At 41.5% G+C, this 19,889-nt stretch overlaps 1 protein-coding gene across 1 annotated transcript in view; it reads left to right on the plus strand.

The window, feature by feature from the left end:
- The first annotated feature begins 901 nt into the window (after window positions 1–901).
- The window catches only part of LOC138350334 (uncharacterized), a 75,077-nt gene continuing 56,089 nt past the window's right edge, over window positions 902–19,889 (plus strand). The window contains exon 1 of the mRNA XM_069300960.1: window positions 902–1,979. Within this exon, the coding sequence (XP_069157061.1) occupies window positions 1,112–1,979 (868 nt within the window). The 5' untranslated portion in view covers window positions 902–1,111. The remainder of the gene's footprint in view (window positions 1,980–19,889) is intronic.

Here is a 19,889-nt window from a genome sequence, read left to right on the forward strand (position 1 = left end):
TCCACAACACCACCAGCATCATGGTCCTCACCATACCAGGTCCACACCACCACCAGCATCATGGTCCTCACCATACCAGGTCCACACCACCACCAGCATCATGGTCCTCACCATACCAGGTCCACACCACCAGCATCATGGTCCTCACCATACCAGGTCCACACCACCACCAGCATCATGGTCCTCACCATATCAGGTCCACACCACCAGCATCATGGTCCTCACCATACCAGGTCCACACCACCAGCATCATGGTCCTCACCAGAGTGAAATATGCCACATTGCAGGCGTCTGTTTTATTCAATCTCTTCTAACTATTGAGCCTTCCCAAACCACTTCCGGTCAATATGTCAACAGTGTTCTCACAATAAATGAGGCCAAACAATGACCGTCTCATATTGCACTTGAGGTCACGTCTGTGACTCGCTGCCTCTACTGGAGTCCTGTGTAGCCACACCTTGCCTTCCTCCCTGACCGCTGACCCAGAGTGCCTCCCGCCCACTGGCTCCAATCCATTTGCCACTTACATACTCCTCCTCACGCTCCATCCACTACTTACGCCGCCGGTACGTTGAGACTAACTAATGTTTACAAAATGATCTGGATACAACATTGTTGCCAGCAAGTTATGGATGGTCATGGTGCGAGGATGTACTCGCCAGGCAGGTATTGTGGGTCTCGCTTCATGCAGGTCGGCGTTCAATCCCCGACGGTCCAAGTGGTTGGACACCATTACTTTTCCCCCGTCCCATCCCAAATCCTTATCCTGACCCCTTCCCAGCTCTATAAATTCGTAAGAGCTTGGCGCTTTCCCCTGATAATTAAAAAAATAGATATTAAAAAATTATTTATTTTAATGTAATTTTATTTATGATGTATAATTGATTTAATTATTAATTAATGGATGGTCATAGTATAAAGTGGAACTGATAGGAAGGTTTAAATGGTTCCAGCAAGAAATAAGAAATAAAGACTTAAATATAATGCATACGTTATTGCATGGCAATAACTTAAGCATTTGGATTTTATATACAAATTTGATTTTAATTGCAATATTTTATCTCTTTTCTATTACAGTGAAGAACATTGCTAGGAGCAAGAGCAGTATCTGATGAGTACAGCAGCTGTAGCAAGACCAGGCGACAGAGCAGTGCCTGAGAACAGCAGCAGCATCACAGGAAGAAGCTGCACATTCATAAGTACTCTACAGCAGCAGCAGTTGTGGCCAGAGCCAAAGATGAGTCAACACCACCACAATGGCCACAGGAAACAACACAACAAGAAAGTCAGGATTAACAGGGCGAGGAAGAGGCAGAGTTTGGTGACGACTTTTGCTGTGTTGCGGCTGTTTATTGTGATGGCTGCTACGGTGCCTCTTGTCCACACCCTGCCTCTCCAGGCCCCTGCTGACACCCTGGCTCTCCCGGCCCCTGCTGACACCTTGGCTCTCCAGGCCCCTGCTGACTCCCTGCCTCTCCCGGCCCCTGCTGACTCCCTGCCTCTCCCGGCACCTGCTGATACCCTGCCTCTTCAGGCCCCTGCTGACACCGAGCTTGTTAATATGGTGCCTGATGGCACAGTACCTGCTGACATGGTGACTGTTGACATGGTGTTTGTTGACATGGTTCCTACTAACACTCTGCCTGTTGGCACGGTGCTTGCTGATATCCTGCCGGTTGAAACGTTATCTACTGACACTCTGCCTGCTGACATGGTACCTGCTGATACAGCATCTACTACTCCAGCACGAGTTGACCAAATACTAATAGATTCAGCATCTGATGACTCATCACCTGCTGACCCATCACCTGCTGATCCATCACCTGCTGACTCATCGCCTGCTGATCCATCATCTGGTGACCCATCGCCTGCTGATCCATCATCTGGTGACCCATCACCTGCTGATCCATCACCTGCTGACCGGACAACTGCCTACCTGTTTCCATCTACTCTGCCCTCAACTTATCCAACTCGTCAAGGTATGTGTTATCATGTTATGAACAAGGCTGTTCTTCATAATTTAAAATAACAGAGGCTCATTAACGTAGGTGAAATTGCACACCAGATGAGAACAGATTACTAACAAAAGCACATGTGGCATGTTAAATATGCAAATAAAAGTTTATGATTAAGTAAACAGTCAGCATATGCAAATTGGCCAGTAGGCATGTAATGTGTTAAGTTTATGTGGGAAATTGAATGTTTTAGTTAATTCTTATTTGTGATGGCAGCATTTTGAAATGTTAGTACCTAATTTGGAACAACATACAAATCCTGTTATATGTCTATGTAATAACGTATCAAGAAACTAGGCTAATGTCTTGATATGCTTCATGCATTAGGTTGTAGTTTTTCTTGTGATTCACAGAGATTAGTGTAATAGATCATAGGCAGTTTGTAAGCATAGTTACCATACCTTAAGAGTTATAAAGTAATTGAAGAGAGGTGCCCTATGTCCATATAGCTTTAATTTAATGGTCAACAAAGAGTTGTCATGAAATTTCATACACCAGCTGAAGGTGCAATTCTGCTACATTTCCAGCTGTGGTTTAAAGGGACGGATGTATACCACTGATTTCAGAAATATTATACTTTGTAACAGGTTTTTCGTGGGGTGGCAATATACTACATACCTGGAGATGTTTCATCGTTATTAGGTATATATAATACATGCTATGTTACCTGTTATTTTAGCTACACGTGTCTGTTAAAGTATACTTGGCTACACGGAGTGAGAAAGCTAGCAACTTTACTGCCTCCCAGAGTTAAAAGTCAGTTTGTCTATTGATGTAGTAGACATAGAACATGTACTACTGGGCAACTACTCCAACAATTAACTACCCTTTCTACCTTTAAGTTAAATGATTGTTTTAGGGTCAAGTATTTAATAAGTTGGTTACAATATAAGATGAAATTATTTCCACAGTTTTTATAGAGTAATAAAAATTTTATTGTAAAATAAAATTTGAGAAACTGCATAAGTGACAAAAATCTTGTAAACTCTTTCTATAAGTTTCTAATGAGGGAAAGATTTTTCCCCATGGCAGGAAGAAATAACAGGTAGAGTAAGCCTTACCATTAAATAATATCAACACAATACAATATCTTGAATGTGGATATTTTAACACCAGAACGATAGCCTACTTAATAAAATAAACTCAACAATTGAATCACGACAAACACGATTTGTATTATTTGAAATTTAAAACAGTCTTATCTTTCCACATTTGACACAATTCAATGCTGCACAATAATGACAATTATATGCACATTAAAGTTTCCATCAAACTCTAAAGAATTATGTTATCAAGATAATTATTTATAAGTATGACCACTGGAAAATGTGTAAACATAGAAAATGTTAAGGAATGGGTTGCTTGCTGCTCCAAAATTACATCGGATTTTTAACAGAGTTACTTAGGCCAAAAACTGAAGCAGTATAAATCGTAGCGGCTCGCAAAATGTTCGTACTCTGTTTTCTGTTAGTGGGTCCTCGTGTAGGGTAATTTCATGAAATTTAGTACATCAGTTTAGTACGTTAGAAACGTATGGGAGAACGGGCTGGAGCAGCGAGCAGCCCTTCGTCTGCATCATATGGATACTTAAATCCCTGTTATTGGGGTCGGTATAAGAGGGATTGACTGAACACTTTACTTCTCTCCCTAATATTACCTTGATATACTTATGCAACTACAATGCTCTTCACCTGACAATTTATAATCATTACTGACTATGTCTTGAAGTTTGAGTTAAAGAGGCAGAAAGGGACCTCAGGAATCCTCAAGTTGTGCCTTCGGCCTGTAATCTGACGTTACAGTGATTGTCAGGTGAGTATAACATCTCTATCTCCATGCACATATTATCTGGATCCATTTATTCATGTATAATTATATATTCAGATGATGAGTCATAATAACGTGGCTGAAAAATGTTGACCAAACCACTTACTAGAAATTTAAGAGACGACGACGTTTCGGTCCGTCCTGGACCATTATCAAGTCGATTGTGATGAGACGCGGGAGGCAAGGGCATTAAATAGGCAAGAGAGAAATGAGGAGATGGAAATCTTAGAGGAAGATAAGAGCAAGGCAAAAGGTACGGAAGGTAAGGTGTAATAATAGGAATAAGAAAGGGATCGTAAAGAAAAAAAACAAAGATAAAAGGAAGGGTACGATTATGTTAGGTCACGTTTGTTAGAAAGTGTAAGCCATTTGAGTACATACTGTGAAAGGGAAGAGTCAACAGCAACAAAGCCAGGACTAGGTTGTGTATCAGAGCCGATTCGACAAGACGGCGTCAGTGTAGAGGTAGGAAAGTTTATTTTAGAGGAAGACCAATGAATAGGATGATTAGGATCTCTAACATGACAGAAGAGAGCATTGTTTGTGTCTGCGGACTTAACTCTTCTTTTGTGTTCCTTTTGTCTGTCATTTAGTGTTCGGATAGTTTCACCAAAGTATTGGAGAGGACAAAACGAACAGCGAATAGAGTAGACACCAGCAGCAGGAGGAGCAGTGTGAACTAGATTGCTACGAAGAGTGTTAGTTTGTCGAAAGGCGAGCTTTATGTCAAGAGGACGAAAGGTATTAGTAGGAGTTTTGAGTTCAGAAATAAAAGGAAGGCAGAGCAGTGCTAATTGTGTTGGAAGTAGGTATAGGATGAAAGAAATTTTGTTTAGCTTGAGAATAGACACAGTTGATAAAATAAAACGGGTAACCAAGGCGAGAGAATGATTTGTAGATAAAGGAAATTTCAGAATCAAGAACCAGAGGGTCGCTGATGCGTAGAGCGCGGAGGAAGAGAAACAAGAATATTTTTCTGAAGAGGATGATGGTAGGAAAGGAAGTGAATGTACTTGAAAATGGTCCAGGCCGGACAGAAACGTCGTCGTCCCTTCAATTTCTAGTGTGTGGTTTGGTCAACATAATTATATATTCTTACTCAAATGCTGGCTACATAGTATAACATCAACCAAACACTGGTAGTGATCTGTTCATACTTGTATGTCTACATAACTTTATTGTGCAATTAGGGCTGACCTTAATAATCTAAAATTCAAATCCCAGTGTGCTGATGGAAATTCTTTGTTGAAATGATAATTAACGTTAAGCAATAAACTCACTTGTAGATCTCCGATTCTCGTATACATTATATATGAGAATGTATAGTCTTCAACACAATAATGCCTGTAGCCTCTTCACTTTCAAACTATGTATTATAGTATTGGGTTAACCACCCTGAAAAAACTCATTAACTTTGACATTTGGGATTACGGAGTATTTTGGTTTCACATTTCCATTTACATGATACACATGAGCAAAGTAAAAATTTTCCATTTGTCCCATTTTACATTCCATGCGGATGTGATCCATGAGTCTCAATTTTTACCGAGTCCTCAGTACTCCAGTTCACAAATGATCTTCGTATCGACTGTGCATTCCCTCTCCTCGACGTATTCGTCAAGACCAGAGACGCCACCTTCACTACTGACGTCTACACGACACCAACAATCATGGGTGTGTATGTGTGTGGATGATGCAAGACAAGTGTGATGAACTCATACACACTTAGACCTCTCACCCACTGCAGAAACTGCACCCAGCGCACAAAGAATTGGAGAATATGGTGCAAGCCTCAGTAAACTATGGATAAACAAAGAAGTGAACACCTGTATTACGAAGTATCTAAATAAATTGTACAACTCCACCCACACCAGCAGTCGCCCCCACGCAAGTTAGTCAGTAAACTAGCCCGACATTCAAGAAAATAGGCAAGCAGGCAGTCAGGCTGACAGGAAGGCAAGATTATAGGCAGGGAGACAGAAAGGCAGACATAGAGGCAAGCGATCTGGAAGGTAGGCCATCAGGAAGGAAGACAGGCTTGCAGAATAGCCAGAAAGCAGGAGGTGAAGCAGAATGACAATCAGGCTGGTAGGTTTGCAAAATGGTTGGCAGGTTGACAGGATGGCATGGAGTCTGGGAGGCAGGATTGCAAGCAGGCTGGGAGGCATGATTCAGGCGGGAAGAATGAGAGGCAGGTTTGCAGGACAGCAGATTAAGTGGCAGGCGGGACGTCCTGCAGACTGGCAGGAAGGCTGGCAGATTGGCTGACAGGCTGTGAGGCACACTGATATCATGGCAAGCAGTCTGTCATGACGGCAGGCAGGCTAGCAGTACGGCACGTAAGCTGGCAGGTAGGCTGGCAGGAGAGAAGGAAGAACGGAAACAGGCTGGCAGGTCGAAAGACTGGTTGACAGGATGGCAGTAAGGTTGACAAGATGGCAGGAAAGTTGACAGGATTGCAGGCAAGATAGCAGGTAGGCTGACAGGAAGGCATACAGGCTGTTAGGACGTCAGGCAGGAAGCTGAAAGATTGGCGATCAGTCTGTGAGACACGCTGCTATAATGACAGGCAGGCTAGCAGGATGGCAGGACTGCAGGCACACTTGGAGGAGGGTAAACAGGCTTTGATGGTCGACAGAACGACAGGCAGTGTTGGAAATTTCCAACAGTTATTCTCATCCCTAATACAATAGGATGTATTTCTTGTATACACACACTTCACACTCATTTAATACTCATTTACTAATCCTTAGTACAATGGGATGTATTTCCTGTACTAAACGTAGTAATTAACTAACACTACTAATCCGTAGTTTAGTATCACAGAATTCATTGCATTAGGATGTGAAACATCATGTAATTTCTCCTAGAATTGTGGCAGTGTTGCGTCAGCCACCCACGGAGAATATATTTCCACATATCTGTAGATGTAATAGAAGTCCAACCATTTACTTTCCGTCATCAAGGATAATTATTTAGTAATAGGTTTACTTTATTTAGTATACAACAGTTTACTGGAATTCCTTTACCAAGCTTGATAGCTGTGCCAGTAAATAATATTATAATCTAAAAGGATTTTCACTTCCAAAGGATTGTCGTTTTATTTGTGCAGTCTACATTAACAGACTAGCACTACGAGAAAATATATTACTACATGATGCATTTATATATGACGTAAATATTCGTCATAAACACTTCCTTCCCTTTTAAACTTCAAATAATTAAATATAATTTATGGTCGGGGCCCCGACTGGGAGCTATCGAGCATGCACGTCCAGAGAGGGAAGGGAACTCTCGCCATTTTTGATCAACTGGCAATACGGTGTTCCGAAGCGGTCCTTACAAATCCCACAATCTAGCAAGCATCCGTACATCATCGGGCTTCAGATTGAGGACGCAGCTTACCAGAATCATGGACACCAGTTCGGCAGACATTTTTACCTTTTGTATTATTATTTTAAGCTCTAATAATAATTAATATAGGTGCCATATCGTGACGCTGCAGGCGATAAAATAAACCCCATGTAAGTGTTGTTTCCACCCCTGCAAATATTTAGATATTGCATTTATGTGTGTGAATACTAATTTGGAGTGGAAATTATAGAATTTAATTATTGAGGCCTGGGACAACACCACTGAGGAAGCCTGTGACTCATATACTCACGTGTTCCAAGGATCACTATCTCAAGCTGTTTCCAAACTGTTGTAGAGATTGGACTCCACCTTCGTCCCTCTGTCACAGCTGAAATTTGATCAGTTTTCATTGTAGATAGTACTTTTTAATTATTGAGAGTCAATACATACTATATTGCATTGATTACTTAATAATCTTTATCATGCAGTAGTATTTTTGCATTACAAGTTTTTATCATTATCTATGTGTGTACATATTATCATTATTATTATTACATAATATATGTTGCACGTAGATTAATCTCATAGAATACCCCCAAGATGTGTCATGGGAAGCTGTATCTAGATTGAATAGAATTTAGTCACTGCAGAATAGAATATTAGAATTTATTACATATAATCATAGAGATCAATAAGTCACAGGTTCTCTCATTTAACAACGCATTCTAGTCCTTCGAGCTATATTAGAATTATTATTATTTGCATTTATAGAATTATACACTTTATCAGTATTAAACTAGAGCCAGATTCCCCCTCAGGCAGGCTGACATGAGGTCAGGGAAGCTGGCAGAATGGTAAGATGGCAGGTAGGACGGCAGACAAGTTAGGAGACTGACAGGTTGAATGGCAGCCTAGATGGCAGGACGGAAATTAGGCTAACCTGCTTAATGTTTGTTCTAATATCAGGCTATCTAGCAGGACAGCAGGCAGGTTGGGAGAACGGCAAACAGGTTCGCAGGCAGATCGGTAGATAGGCTGGCAGAACGGCATACAGGCTGGCAGGCAGGCTGGTAGGCAGAACAGTAGGTAAGCTGGCAGACAGGCTGGTAGGTAGGCCGACAGGATGGCAGGTAGGCTAGCTAGAACGCACTCTGGCAGGCTAGCTGACAGGCAGGTTGGGAAAGGTGGGAGATGGGCAGAAGGGAAGCAGCCTTGAGTTAAGATGGTCAGTAACCAAATGTGGTTAATCTGGTTGTGTCTGAGCCTTAAATATATGATGGAGGAATTGTTAAACAGAGCAGTAAGTATGGAGTAGTTTGGGACCCTAAAGACATGCTGCATTTTTATCAGATTAATAATGGCAACTAACTCTAGCAAGCTAGAGTATCAGAACCTTTAGTCAGACCCACCTCTTCCCATGGACACCTTTAGTCAGACCCACCTCTTCCCATAGGCACCTTTAGTCAGACCCACCTCTTCCCGTGGTCACCTTTAGTCAGACCCACCTCTTCCCATAGGCACCTTTAGTCAGACCCACCTCTTCCCATGGTCACCTTTAGTCAGACCCACCTCTTCCCGTGGACACCAAGGAAGGACTGTGGGAATTTACATATGAGAGCAATATTTAATAAGCTTAATTTTATATGAATAATTATTTTAAATTTTGGTTAATTATATATTTAATTACATTATAAATTTATTTTATTAAAAGTAGTGGACTTAATCAGTCTGTACAACTGATTCCTTACACACTTGGGGGGGATTATATTTAAACCATAAATAACTAATCTTTAAAAAATCTGTTAATTAAGTTTAGAATTTGGATTTAAGGCGTTGCTTTGCTATATGGTCTTGCTCTCAGTCTGGACGCCAGCCTGCCTACAATATGCATTGCAGTAATGCATAGAAAATTTATTGAATTATTAAATCACGAAATAGGGTGATTTATTATCGGGAATACTTACCCTTCGGGGCTGGTTAATCATGCCACATAACCATATGAGGCTGGTAAACTAAGAAGGGCCACCTCCCTATAACTATCAGAAATGGAACAAGGCACTTCCCTTATTGTAGAAGAAGTCAATCAGCGGAGTGTACCATAGAACTTTAATACTCTTCAAAACTCCAGCCCTGCATCAAGTATACTCACCTAATTGTGCTTGCGGGGTTTGAGCTTTGGCTCTATGGTCCCACCTCTCAACTGTCAATCAACTGGTGTACAGATTCCTGAGTCTACTGGGCTTTATCCTATCTACGTTTAAAACTCTGTATGGAGTCAGCCTCCACCACATCTACTCTGACACTGAAAAAGTTTATTTTTAACGTCCCTGTGGCTCATTTGGGTACCCAGTTTCCACCTGTGTCCCCTTGTTCGCGTACCACCCGTTTTAAAAAGTTTATCTTTATCTACCTTGTTAATCCTCTGAGAATTTTGTAGGTAGTGATCATGTCTCACCTTACTCTTCTGTCTTCTAATATCGTGAGGTGCATTTCTCTCAGCCTTTCCGCGTAACTCATGCCTCTTAGTTCTGGGACTAGCCTAGTGGCATATCTCTGAACTTTTTCAAGCTTCGCCTTGTGCTTGACAAGGTACGGGATCCATGCTGGGGCCGCATACTCCAGGACTGGTCTTACATATGTGGTATACAAGGTTCTGAATGATTCCTTACACAGGTTACTGAAGGCAGTTCTGATGTTAGCCAGGCTCGCATACGCCGCAGATGTTATTCTTTTGATGTGGGCTTCAGGAGACAGGATTGGTGTGATATCAACTCCTAGATTCATCTCTCTCTCTCTGTCCGTTTCATGAAGGACTTCATCTCCCATTCTGTATCCTGTGTCTGGCCTCCTGTTTCCACGGCCTAGTTTCATTACCTTACATTTACTCGGGTTGAACTTTAGTAGCCATTTGTTGCACCATTCATGCAGTCTGTCTAGGTCATCTTGTAGTCGCATACTGTCTTCCATCGTCTTAATCCTCTTCATAATATTTGCATCATCAGCAAACAATGAGAGGAATGATTCTATACCATCTGGGAGATCATTGACATATATAAGAAACAGTATGGGTCCAAGGACTGAACCCTGCGGGACCCCACTGGTCACGTGTCGCCAATCTGAGACCTCACCCCACACAGTGACTCGCTGTCTTCTGTTACTTAGGTACTCCCTTAGAGTGTGTTCCGTTTGGGTTAAGTGTAATATGGCGAGTCTCCTTTCTCAGTGAAGGAGCGCTCTAGCCCATATATATTTTATCACAATCCCAGAGGAGAGGTATTTAAATTTTACTTTCTTTAAAATGATTTCAGCTTTTATTTATTTTGTTAACTTATGATGAAAACCGTAACCAGACTCTATGAATTAAATATTTATGTATACACACAAATACGCTCTGTACTCTACATGTTTGTGACGTGGCGGTCACATTTTCTCCACAATGAGTGGAGGAGTTATTTACATTTCTTCCTATTGAAGATAAACTTAACTTTAATTTTGTTTTGATATTTCTACACAGCAACAGAAACTATCTTTTCCTGGTGTATATTTAGTTAGGTAAAATATAATAACTATAAATATATATTGTGTGGGAAATTTCCCACATAATTCCAGGGAAAAGAAACATGGATCGGAACCCACTGTTTAGGACTAGCCGAACACTTCATTACTCCTTTTCAGATTTTTTAAATATTGTTTTAATTTTACTGTGCACTCCTGTGCACCAGTACGTACAGGATGGACGTTCAGTATTGGAGGTCTCTTGGCGACTTCTTCTCCAGCCAACTCCAGTGGTACTAACTTACAATGTCTTGGGGCTAGTGGTGCCTTTGCACTTTACTTTTACTATCGTCAAGGTACCCTGGCTGTGTGGGTGAACACAAACAATACAACCTATAAGCCACTCTGAACGTGCGGCTGTTGCTGTCCATTAGAACAACATCGCCATGGTTGTAAGTGAATTCGGTTATAGGGGTTGGTAGTCCCAATGCGATACTCACGCAGAACAGTTAATTCTTCCTTGTCCAAAATTCATTCGACCGACTGATTACCTGTGACAGGTGTTTATAACTCCGAGGTAAACCATTTTCCCCAACGTTTGAAGGATCTCTACGTTCTTCATCAGTGAGGGAGGCAATAGGGGTGACAGATCCTCCATACATCAGATGAGATGGACTAACAGGCTCGTGTTGTGAGTTGTCGTCAAAGAGGTAAGTCAGTGGTCGGTTATTGACTCGGGAATTAATTTCTGTGACAACGGATTGGAGTTCATGGAGATCTATTTTCTGGTAGTTCAGAGTTTTTTCCTTTGACAGCGTTTCACTGTCCCTACCATCCTCTCGTAGAACACCCGTGTCACAGTGTTATGGGTGGTAAAATTGCCAGTATCACTGCCATTGATTCAGGGCAGTCTGAACAACTGGGTGGTGTCAGACCTACAATAGGCATGCTTCACCAGCCACCAAGCTAGACCCGTTATCGCATATCATCAACTTGGGGCAGGATCTACATACACCAAACTTGTGGAAGGCCTGGATGAATGATTCAACATTCATTGGGGAGTTACTTCCAGGTGAGCTCCTCGAGTGGTGGCACAAGTAAAAAGGCCTTAACAGCCTTAACAGGGACACCTGTTGCCTGTTAGGATAATAGCTCCTGTGATGTCTACCACAGTAGTCTCAAAAGAATGAAGGTGCAGTTCTCGGTCCCTAGGATGTGGTGGAGGTCCAGGGAAAGGACACATCGAGCATCGCACCTCAGGCAGACAGGATTTAAGAATTAACTTAACAGTTTGGCAACATTAGGGAAGCCAGTACCCCACCATGGAGTGCACAGTGGTCGTGAAAGTAAAGCACAAGCAATCTACTTATCTAAAGATTCCTCGGGGAGGAACTGAGGTTGTTTACTTCAAGATCAACGTCTGTGTGCTGTAATCTTCCCCCGCAATGCAGAACGTTCTGATTGTCTTGGTCAATCCAGAGACTTAAGTCATTTATATTTTTTGGTGAGAAGTTTCATAGTCCTCACTCTAGGTTTACACTTGTGCATGTTTGACTCAGTACTTAGGAGCACCTTGTGCTCTTAATGTATCTACTTGTGCTTGATACCTACTTTCTGCAAGAAATCCAACACTGGGTTACACTAAGTAGTTTATTCAGAGCAGAGCACTGAGTACAGTCAATTACTGAAGTCAAGTGAGGCTTGGGATCTCAGTGAGAACAGTGACATTGGTCACTATGACTTGTGACTTTTGTTCGGGCCACTTGTAAATGACAATCCACTAAAACCCATGGAACCACTTCTCGGCTTTAGTTATTTGCTTAAATGTCAGTCCTCTAGATAGATTATCAGCTGGTTTCTCCTTAGTTGGGACTATCAGAGTTTGTATCCAAATGATAAGTCTCTAATTACTTTAGAGTTGTTACTGACATAGAGCATTTTGCTCCTATAGTTGTATTTCAATTGCAGTACTGCTTCATTATCTGGCCACACCACAGTTAGTTGGATGTGGATGTTTATTAATGTTTTCTGAAGATTTACTTTATACATCTTCTGAAGATTTAAGATGAAGATCAGAAGAACCGACACCATTTACTATCCTTTAATACAATATTCAGTTAATATTGTTGCTGTTTTTGTACTAACAAATTCACTCAAAGAAACGAGATTGCGGTGGAATTTTCCTCGAGAAAAACGAGATATCACTGCCATATCCCAATTAAATTTACCAGCTAACAATAATGTGAATCACTTTAAACACCAGTGTAAGCTTTCGAATTAACGAAAAGTATTCTATATGACTGGATCTAATATAATTACTAAAAACAAAAGTCTGCCTCCCATTGTGAATAAAAGGACATTATAGGAACTGGCGAGAGAGATACGTCTCTCAAGCCGGGAAGGAGGCAAACGCCGTAAATTTTAACATCAACAAGTCTCGCTTGGAAAATGCTTGTAGCTACACAATTATATTCCTCTAGACGCATGGTTATGTGAAGTGCAAGCTCCCATCATCATCACAATCTTCGTCAACAATAAGGGAAGTGTTCTTTACCCGATAACCCATTAATTAAATCTAATCATTCCTTGCCAGTAATGCAGGTAGATTAGGGGCATACCGGTTAGGACATGTCATGACTTGTACACACCGCTCGTTAGACTTACAGGGATAGGACGTTATTATTCTAGGGATAGATTTAAGAACCTGTATCTAAAGGCGTCCAACCAGGGCGTCTCATCAGTACATCACATTCAATAAAAGTAAAATTGACTTCACCAGGGATTAGGAAACTCATACGAATACAAACTATGTAAATAATGACAATAGATATTTATAAAACTAAAAAAAAAGGTAATTTATGTATAACAATAATCAAACTGGCTTATTAATTAACTATCGTAATGTTGTCCTTCTAGATAATTGTACTACAAAAGCAAAATCAGTAAAATAAAAACAACACAGACACTTATCAGACCAGGACAGTTAACGCCACGCTCGTCTCCCAGTTACTGAACTAAACATGGCGTTGGGACGCCCCACACTCGCTCACAACATAACGAATGGTAAATTTATATAAAATTAATTTTGTTTAATGAGCAACAACACTGCAAAAGTAAACATTAAAATAACTTAAATAAGAATGATTAAATTTACATGCATAAACAGAGGTAATGTATGATATAATAAATACAATTATTCATTTATAATAATAGAAATGAAACTACTGGCAACTACACAATACTTCCTGCTTCCTGTACTATAGCAGGAAGTTGACTCGACTATCACAGGTCTAATACCTGACTAGTAATCCGCGCTCCTGTCTCACTGATATTGCCACATTACACGATAAATTACAAAAATATAATATATATACATATACAGGCAATGATGAAATGGAACAAAGTAAGTTTATATAAATTTATATATGTATCCAGCTAGGAATACGTAACACTTCCACCTCCAAGAAAAAAAATGCAATTGACTGATGATCAATGGCATTTTTTCTGAAAATATAAATGTGTGACACTTGAGATTTATTGAATTAATTACATCAAACATGTAAAAGCAATAAGGACATATTTCTGAACAAAAATGAAAACACTTCCAATATATTCTTACAAGAAAATTAAGAAGTTCAGTCTTGTGATCTTGTTCTACATCACTGTTTCTACATATCAGGGATTTTACTTATGTTCCTCTGGAGTATGTAACTTTATCTCTCCAGGGTACTATCTCATTTAGTTCACTTAGTTTCAGATAATATTTCACATTCCTATCAAAAACATTATTATTATTTGCATGAATAGAATTGTCAATAAAGGTAATTGCATTCACAAAGTCAATACCGCCATTTATGTTTCCATCTGTTTCTACTACTGTTCTGAGATCAGTCCCATGTTTCCAGATTATCCCTTTTCTAATTGGTGAAATTGTCCTAAACAGACTCCCTTTTCCATTACTCCCTTTTTCTGGAGCTGAACTGCATAATTGAAGCTGACTGGATGTAAGGTAGTTTAGGGACTTCTCCTGGGTATGCCCTGACAAAGACATCTGCTTCTCATCACACTTGATCCTCTGTGGAACACATACTCTCGCCCAATGGATACTAAAATTAGAGAAATTAGCGTTAAACCTCACAATTTCATATAAAACTTTCTCACTCATAGAACCTGCAGAAACACAACACAACGACTAGGCAAATCTTTGACCTCCAAACCAATAAATACAACCCAAGATAAGTGCAAAGACTACCTGATCGAACTAACTCAGATTATCCATAATGAACACGTAAGTCAATTTCTTCATAACTCTGTCATGACGATCAGTGAAAGAAAACAGGCTTATGCCTAGGCACCATATCTCAATCACAACTCCAAAAACAAGTTCACACCCTCTGATGGTGGACTTGAACACAACACACACTCTCATAAGCCATCTAGTCTTCAAAACTAACAAAAACATGCTGAAACCTGGACAACCCTCACCATGGATTTCAATTCCCAAGTGATTTCCTTCTGGTGACAGACAATCAAACAAGAGGTTTAAGGGTCTCATCCTCTTGATGATGCACAGCAGATTACCTGGGAACCTCCCAAGGATAATCTGTAACCCTTCATAATTATTAACACTAGGAAGGATAACCTTGTCCCCCAACTTGAAATACACACCTGGAGCCTCAAACATCTGCTCCCAAGTGTGATTAAATCCGTCAACACCAATATGACTCTGAAAGTCAACACAACACTTGAGTGGAACATATATGTTGTTCACTACTCGTACATCAAAATAAACTGGATCTGAAAATAGAGACACTGCACTAGTATGACTCACCACTTCCTCAGAACTGGATGCACAACCTACTTGAGTAAACTCTCTCTGCTCAACAGCAAGGCTGGACAAAGATGTCCCACAGTCCATTGCTACAAGAGAGAATGTCTCCTGCGGAATGAAAGTAGATTGCAACAACATCCTACACACACTCTGACTCAATTTACACAATGACAAATACTTACTCCCCATGGAATAAGAATCACAATCCACAAAACTCTGCAACTTAGATCCAAAAAATACATTACAACCCTTAATGGTTATACATGATTTACCCAAATTTCCTCCCATGATATCTGGAGCTGCTTGGAGTACTGTCTGTTCAAAATCAATAACACTACCAAGCTGGGTCACATCCTCACAGACAACTGAAGAGGGAGGCTCAATGGGTCTTCATCTACTCGACGGAAGCTGATCCTCTGGCTGCTCTCCCACACTCTCCAGAACTGGATCTACAGTACAGACTGTCTCCTTGCTTCTCTTTGAAATCTTTGGGTCAGTTCTACTCAAATTACATAAATTAAAGGAATCTGAAGCGAGCGGGCAAGTAACAGGTAGTTTGACCTCCTCCCCTATACTATCACCTTGACAAGGGTGAAGCGGGGCCTTTACAACAGACTTACTCTCGACAACAGATCCTAACTGGTCAACTGATTCTAAACTTGGAGTGAGCGGGAATACTTCTGCCAACCCGACATCTTGTCCTAAATCATTCACTTGGCTAGAATACAATAGAGTCGTCGCTTTTAAGTTTCTCTCAACTCCTGGCACAACGCTTGTAGTGAGCGGGCAAGACAATGGTACATGGACATCCTTTACCAAATTGGAATAAAGCAGAGTCATAGTACCAGGCATACTCTCAACAACTAGGTTGGCCACACATGAATCAGGAACATCCACATCCCACTTCTCCACTGAAGGGGTACTGGTTACTGGAACAATTACTTGAGTAACATCAGAACTGACAACTAGATTAATAATAGTACTGACATCAGCACAGGTAGGATGGATCAAACCATCTACTACAACAGATTGTTCATTCATAGAACTAACTTCAGAACAAGCAGAACAAACAACATGGTCTGCAACTGGCTGTTTAATTAAACTGGGATCAATCTCACCCACAACATGATTTATGGCCACATCATTACCCAATATAACATCCACACCTGGGATGGGCAACTGTGTACTAACACCCACCGTGCATAAACCTGGGGTAATGGTAGATCTCAAATTAACATCTATCAGAGGTACAGTTTAACATCCTGCAATACTCCGAAGAACTACAAACTTACCAGTATCTCTCTGCAACACTAGAAAGTATACTGGCAGAAATTAAGGTTTGGGAAGCACCCGTATCACGAAGAAGAACCACTGGCTTCCACTTCCCATTTACACACAAAACTTCACCTGAAGACATTTATGGAGAATACTGTTTCATCCAATTGGGGTTTACAGTGACATGTTCATTCGTTAATTTATTCTGCACACCTCTACAATAAATGAGACCAGTTGGTCGTAACTGAGGGTGCAGAATAAAACATGAAGAAATCACATGGCATGTACATAGTACAGTACCTTACAGTGGACACACCTGTGGAACCAACTGTAGGTTTAGAATTAACATTACTAATATTTGATATTCCTGACAATGAAGTAGCAGGATTAGGTTTTGTAAGAGAAGAGCTCATGGGAGTAACTGGAGCACTAGTAATGGATTGGTTCTGATAAGGAGTTCTGTGAGCATTATAATTTACTCTACGGTTAAACTTAGGTGATTGGCCTTAAACTGGGCCTTAGTTAACAACTCATGCTCATCAGCGAGCTTAGACAACTCATAAATATCTGTTATGCTTTTCTGCTCTGCCATAAAATTAGACAATTTATCTGGGAGACATGACAACACTTCTTCTGTTATAAGAAGATTCTTAAGAGCATCATACTCTGTGATAGAAAGTGATTTAAGCCATCTGTTACAATAGTTAGATTTTAATCAGGTGAAATCTGCAATTGTCTGTTCACTTACCCTCTTTAAATTCCTAAACTTTTGTCTGTGTGCTTCAGGATTTAATTGGTAAGCATTTAAGATGCTTTTAAGATGCTAACAAACTCGTAGTCAAAACTATTTTCATCAGGCAAGGATGCAAAAACCTCCTGACTTCTCCCTTTTAATTGATTTTGCACGATTGCAACCCACTGATCCGTTGGCCAGTTCATACTGACTGCAATTTTAGAGAAATGTGAAAAGAAAACCACAGGGTCCTCCTCATTGAACTTGGGTAACTCTATGTATTTATTTATTCTAATGGGATTACTATCATTACTATTAGGAATATTGCTAGTATTACTATGCTCAGCTACCAATCGCTGTGTCTCGAGTCTGTTGTTACCCTCAGCCATTTGGTTTTAAATTTCTAACTGCTGTTTCTTTGTTGCTTCTAGCTGCAACTGAGCTATAACCCTATGATTTTGTGCCTCATTTTCTAGCTGTTGCTGTCTAGCCTGAGCCTCAATGTCTAGCTGTTGCTGTCTAGCCTGAGCCTCAATGTCTAGCTGTTGCTGTCTAGCCTGAGCCTCAATGTCTAGCTGTTGCTGTCTAGCCTGAGCCTCAATGTCTAGCTGTTGCTGTCTAGCCTGAGCCTCAATGTCTAGCTGTTGCTGTCTAGCCTGAGCCTCATTTTCTAGCTTTTGCTGTCTAGCCTGAGCCTCAATGTCTAGCTGTTGCTGTCTAGCCTGAGCCTCAATGTCTAGCTGTTGCTGTCTAGCCTGAGCCTCAATGTCTAGCTGTTGCTGTCAAGCCTGAGCCTCAATGTCTAGCTGTTGCTGTCTAGCCTGAGCCTCAATGTCTAGCTGTTGCTGTCTAGCCTGAGCCTCAATGTCTAGCTGTTGCTGTCTAGCCTGAGCCTCATTTTCTAGCTGTTGCTGTCTAGCCTGAGCCTCACTGTCTAGCTGTTGCTGTCTAGCCTGAGCCTCAATGTCTAGCTGTTGCTGTCTAGCCTGAGCCTCAATGTCTAGCTGTTGCTGTCTAGCCTGAGCCTCAATGTCTAGCTGTTGCTGTCTAGCCTGAGCCTCAATGTCTAGCTGTTGCTGTCTAGCCTGAGCCTCAATGTCTAGCTGTTGCTGTCTAGCCTGAGCCTCAATGTCTAGCTGTTGCTGTCTAGCCTGAGCCTCAATGTCTAGCTGTTGCTGTCTAGCCTGAGCCTCAATGTCTAGCTGTTGCTGTCTAGCCTGAGCCTCATTTTCTAGCTGTTGCTGTCTAGCCTGAGCCTCAATGTCTAGCTGTTGCTGTCTAGCCTGACCCTCAATGTTTAGCTGTTGCGGTCTAGCCTGAGCCTCAATGTCTAGCTGTTGCTGTCTAGCCTGAGCCTCAACGTCTAGCTGTTGCTGTCTAGCCTAAGCCTCAATGTCTAGCTGTTGCTGTCTAGCCTGAGCCTCAATGTCTAGCTGTTGCTGTCTAGCCTGAGCCTCAATGTCTAGCTGTTGCTGTCTAGCCTGAGCCTCATTTTCTAGCTGTTGCTGTCTAGCCTGAGCCTCAATGTCTAGCTGTTGCTGCCTAGCCTGAGCCTCAATGTCTAGCTGTTGCTGTCTAGCCTGAGCCTCAATGTCTAGCTGTTGCTGCCTAGCCTGAGCCTCAATGTCTAGCTGTTGCTGTCTAGCCTGAGCCTCAATGTCTAGCTGTTGCTGTCTAGCCTGAGCCTCAATGTCTAGCTGTTGCTGTCTAGCCTGAGCCTCAATGTCTAGCTGTTGCTGTCTAGCCTGAGCCTCAATGTCTAGCTGTTGCTGTCTAGCCTGAGCCTCAATGTCTAGCTGTTGCTGTCTAGCCTGAGCCTCATTTTCTAGCTGTTGCTGTCTAGCCTGAGCCTCACTGTCTAGATGTTGCTGTCTAGCCTGAGCCTCAATGTCTAGCTCTTGCTGTCTAGCCTGAGCCTCAATGTCTAGCTGTTGCTGTCTAGCCTGAGCCTCAATGTCTAGCTGTTGCTGTCTAGCCTGAGCCTCAATGTCTAGCTGTTGCTGTCTAGCCTGAGCCTCAATGTCTAGCTGTTGCTGTCTAGCCTGAGCCTCAATGTCTAGCTGTTGCTGTCTAGCCTGAGCCTCAACGTCTAGCTGTTGCTGTCTAGCCTAAGCCTCAATGTCTAGCTGTTGCTGTCTAGCCTGAGCCTCAACGTCTAGCTGTTGCTATCTAGCCTGAGCCTCAATGTCTAGCTGTTGCTGTCTAGCCTGAGCCTCATTTTCTAGCTGTTGCTGTCTAGCCTGAGCCTCAAAGTCTAGCTGTTGCTGTCTAGCCTGAGCCTCAATATCTAGCTGTTGCTGTCTAGCCTGAGCCTCAATGTCTAGCTGTTGCTGCCTAGCCTGAGCCTCAATGTCTAGCT

The sequence above is a fragment of the Procambarus clarkii genome, chromosome 45 (genome assembly GCF_040958095.1).
Source record: "Procambarus clarkii isolate CNS0578487 chromosome 45, FALCON_Pclarkii_2.0, whole genome shotgun sequence".
NCBI lineage: Eukaryota > Metazoa > Arthropoda > Malacostraca > Decapoda > Cambaridae > Procambarus > Procambarus clarkii.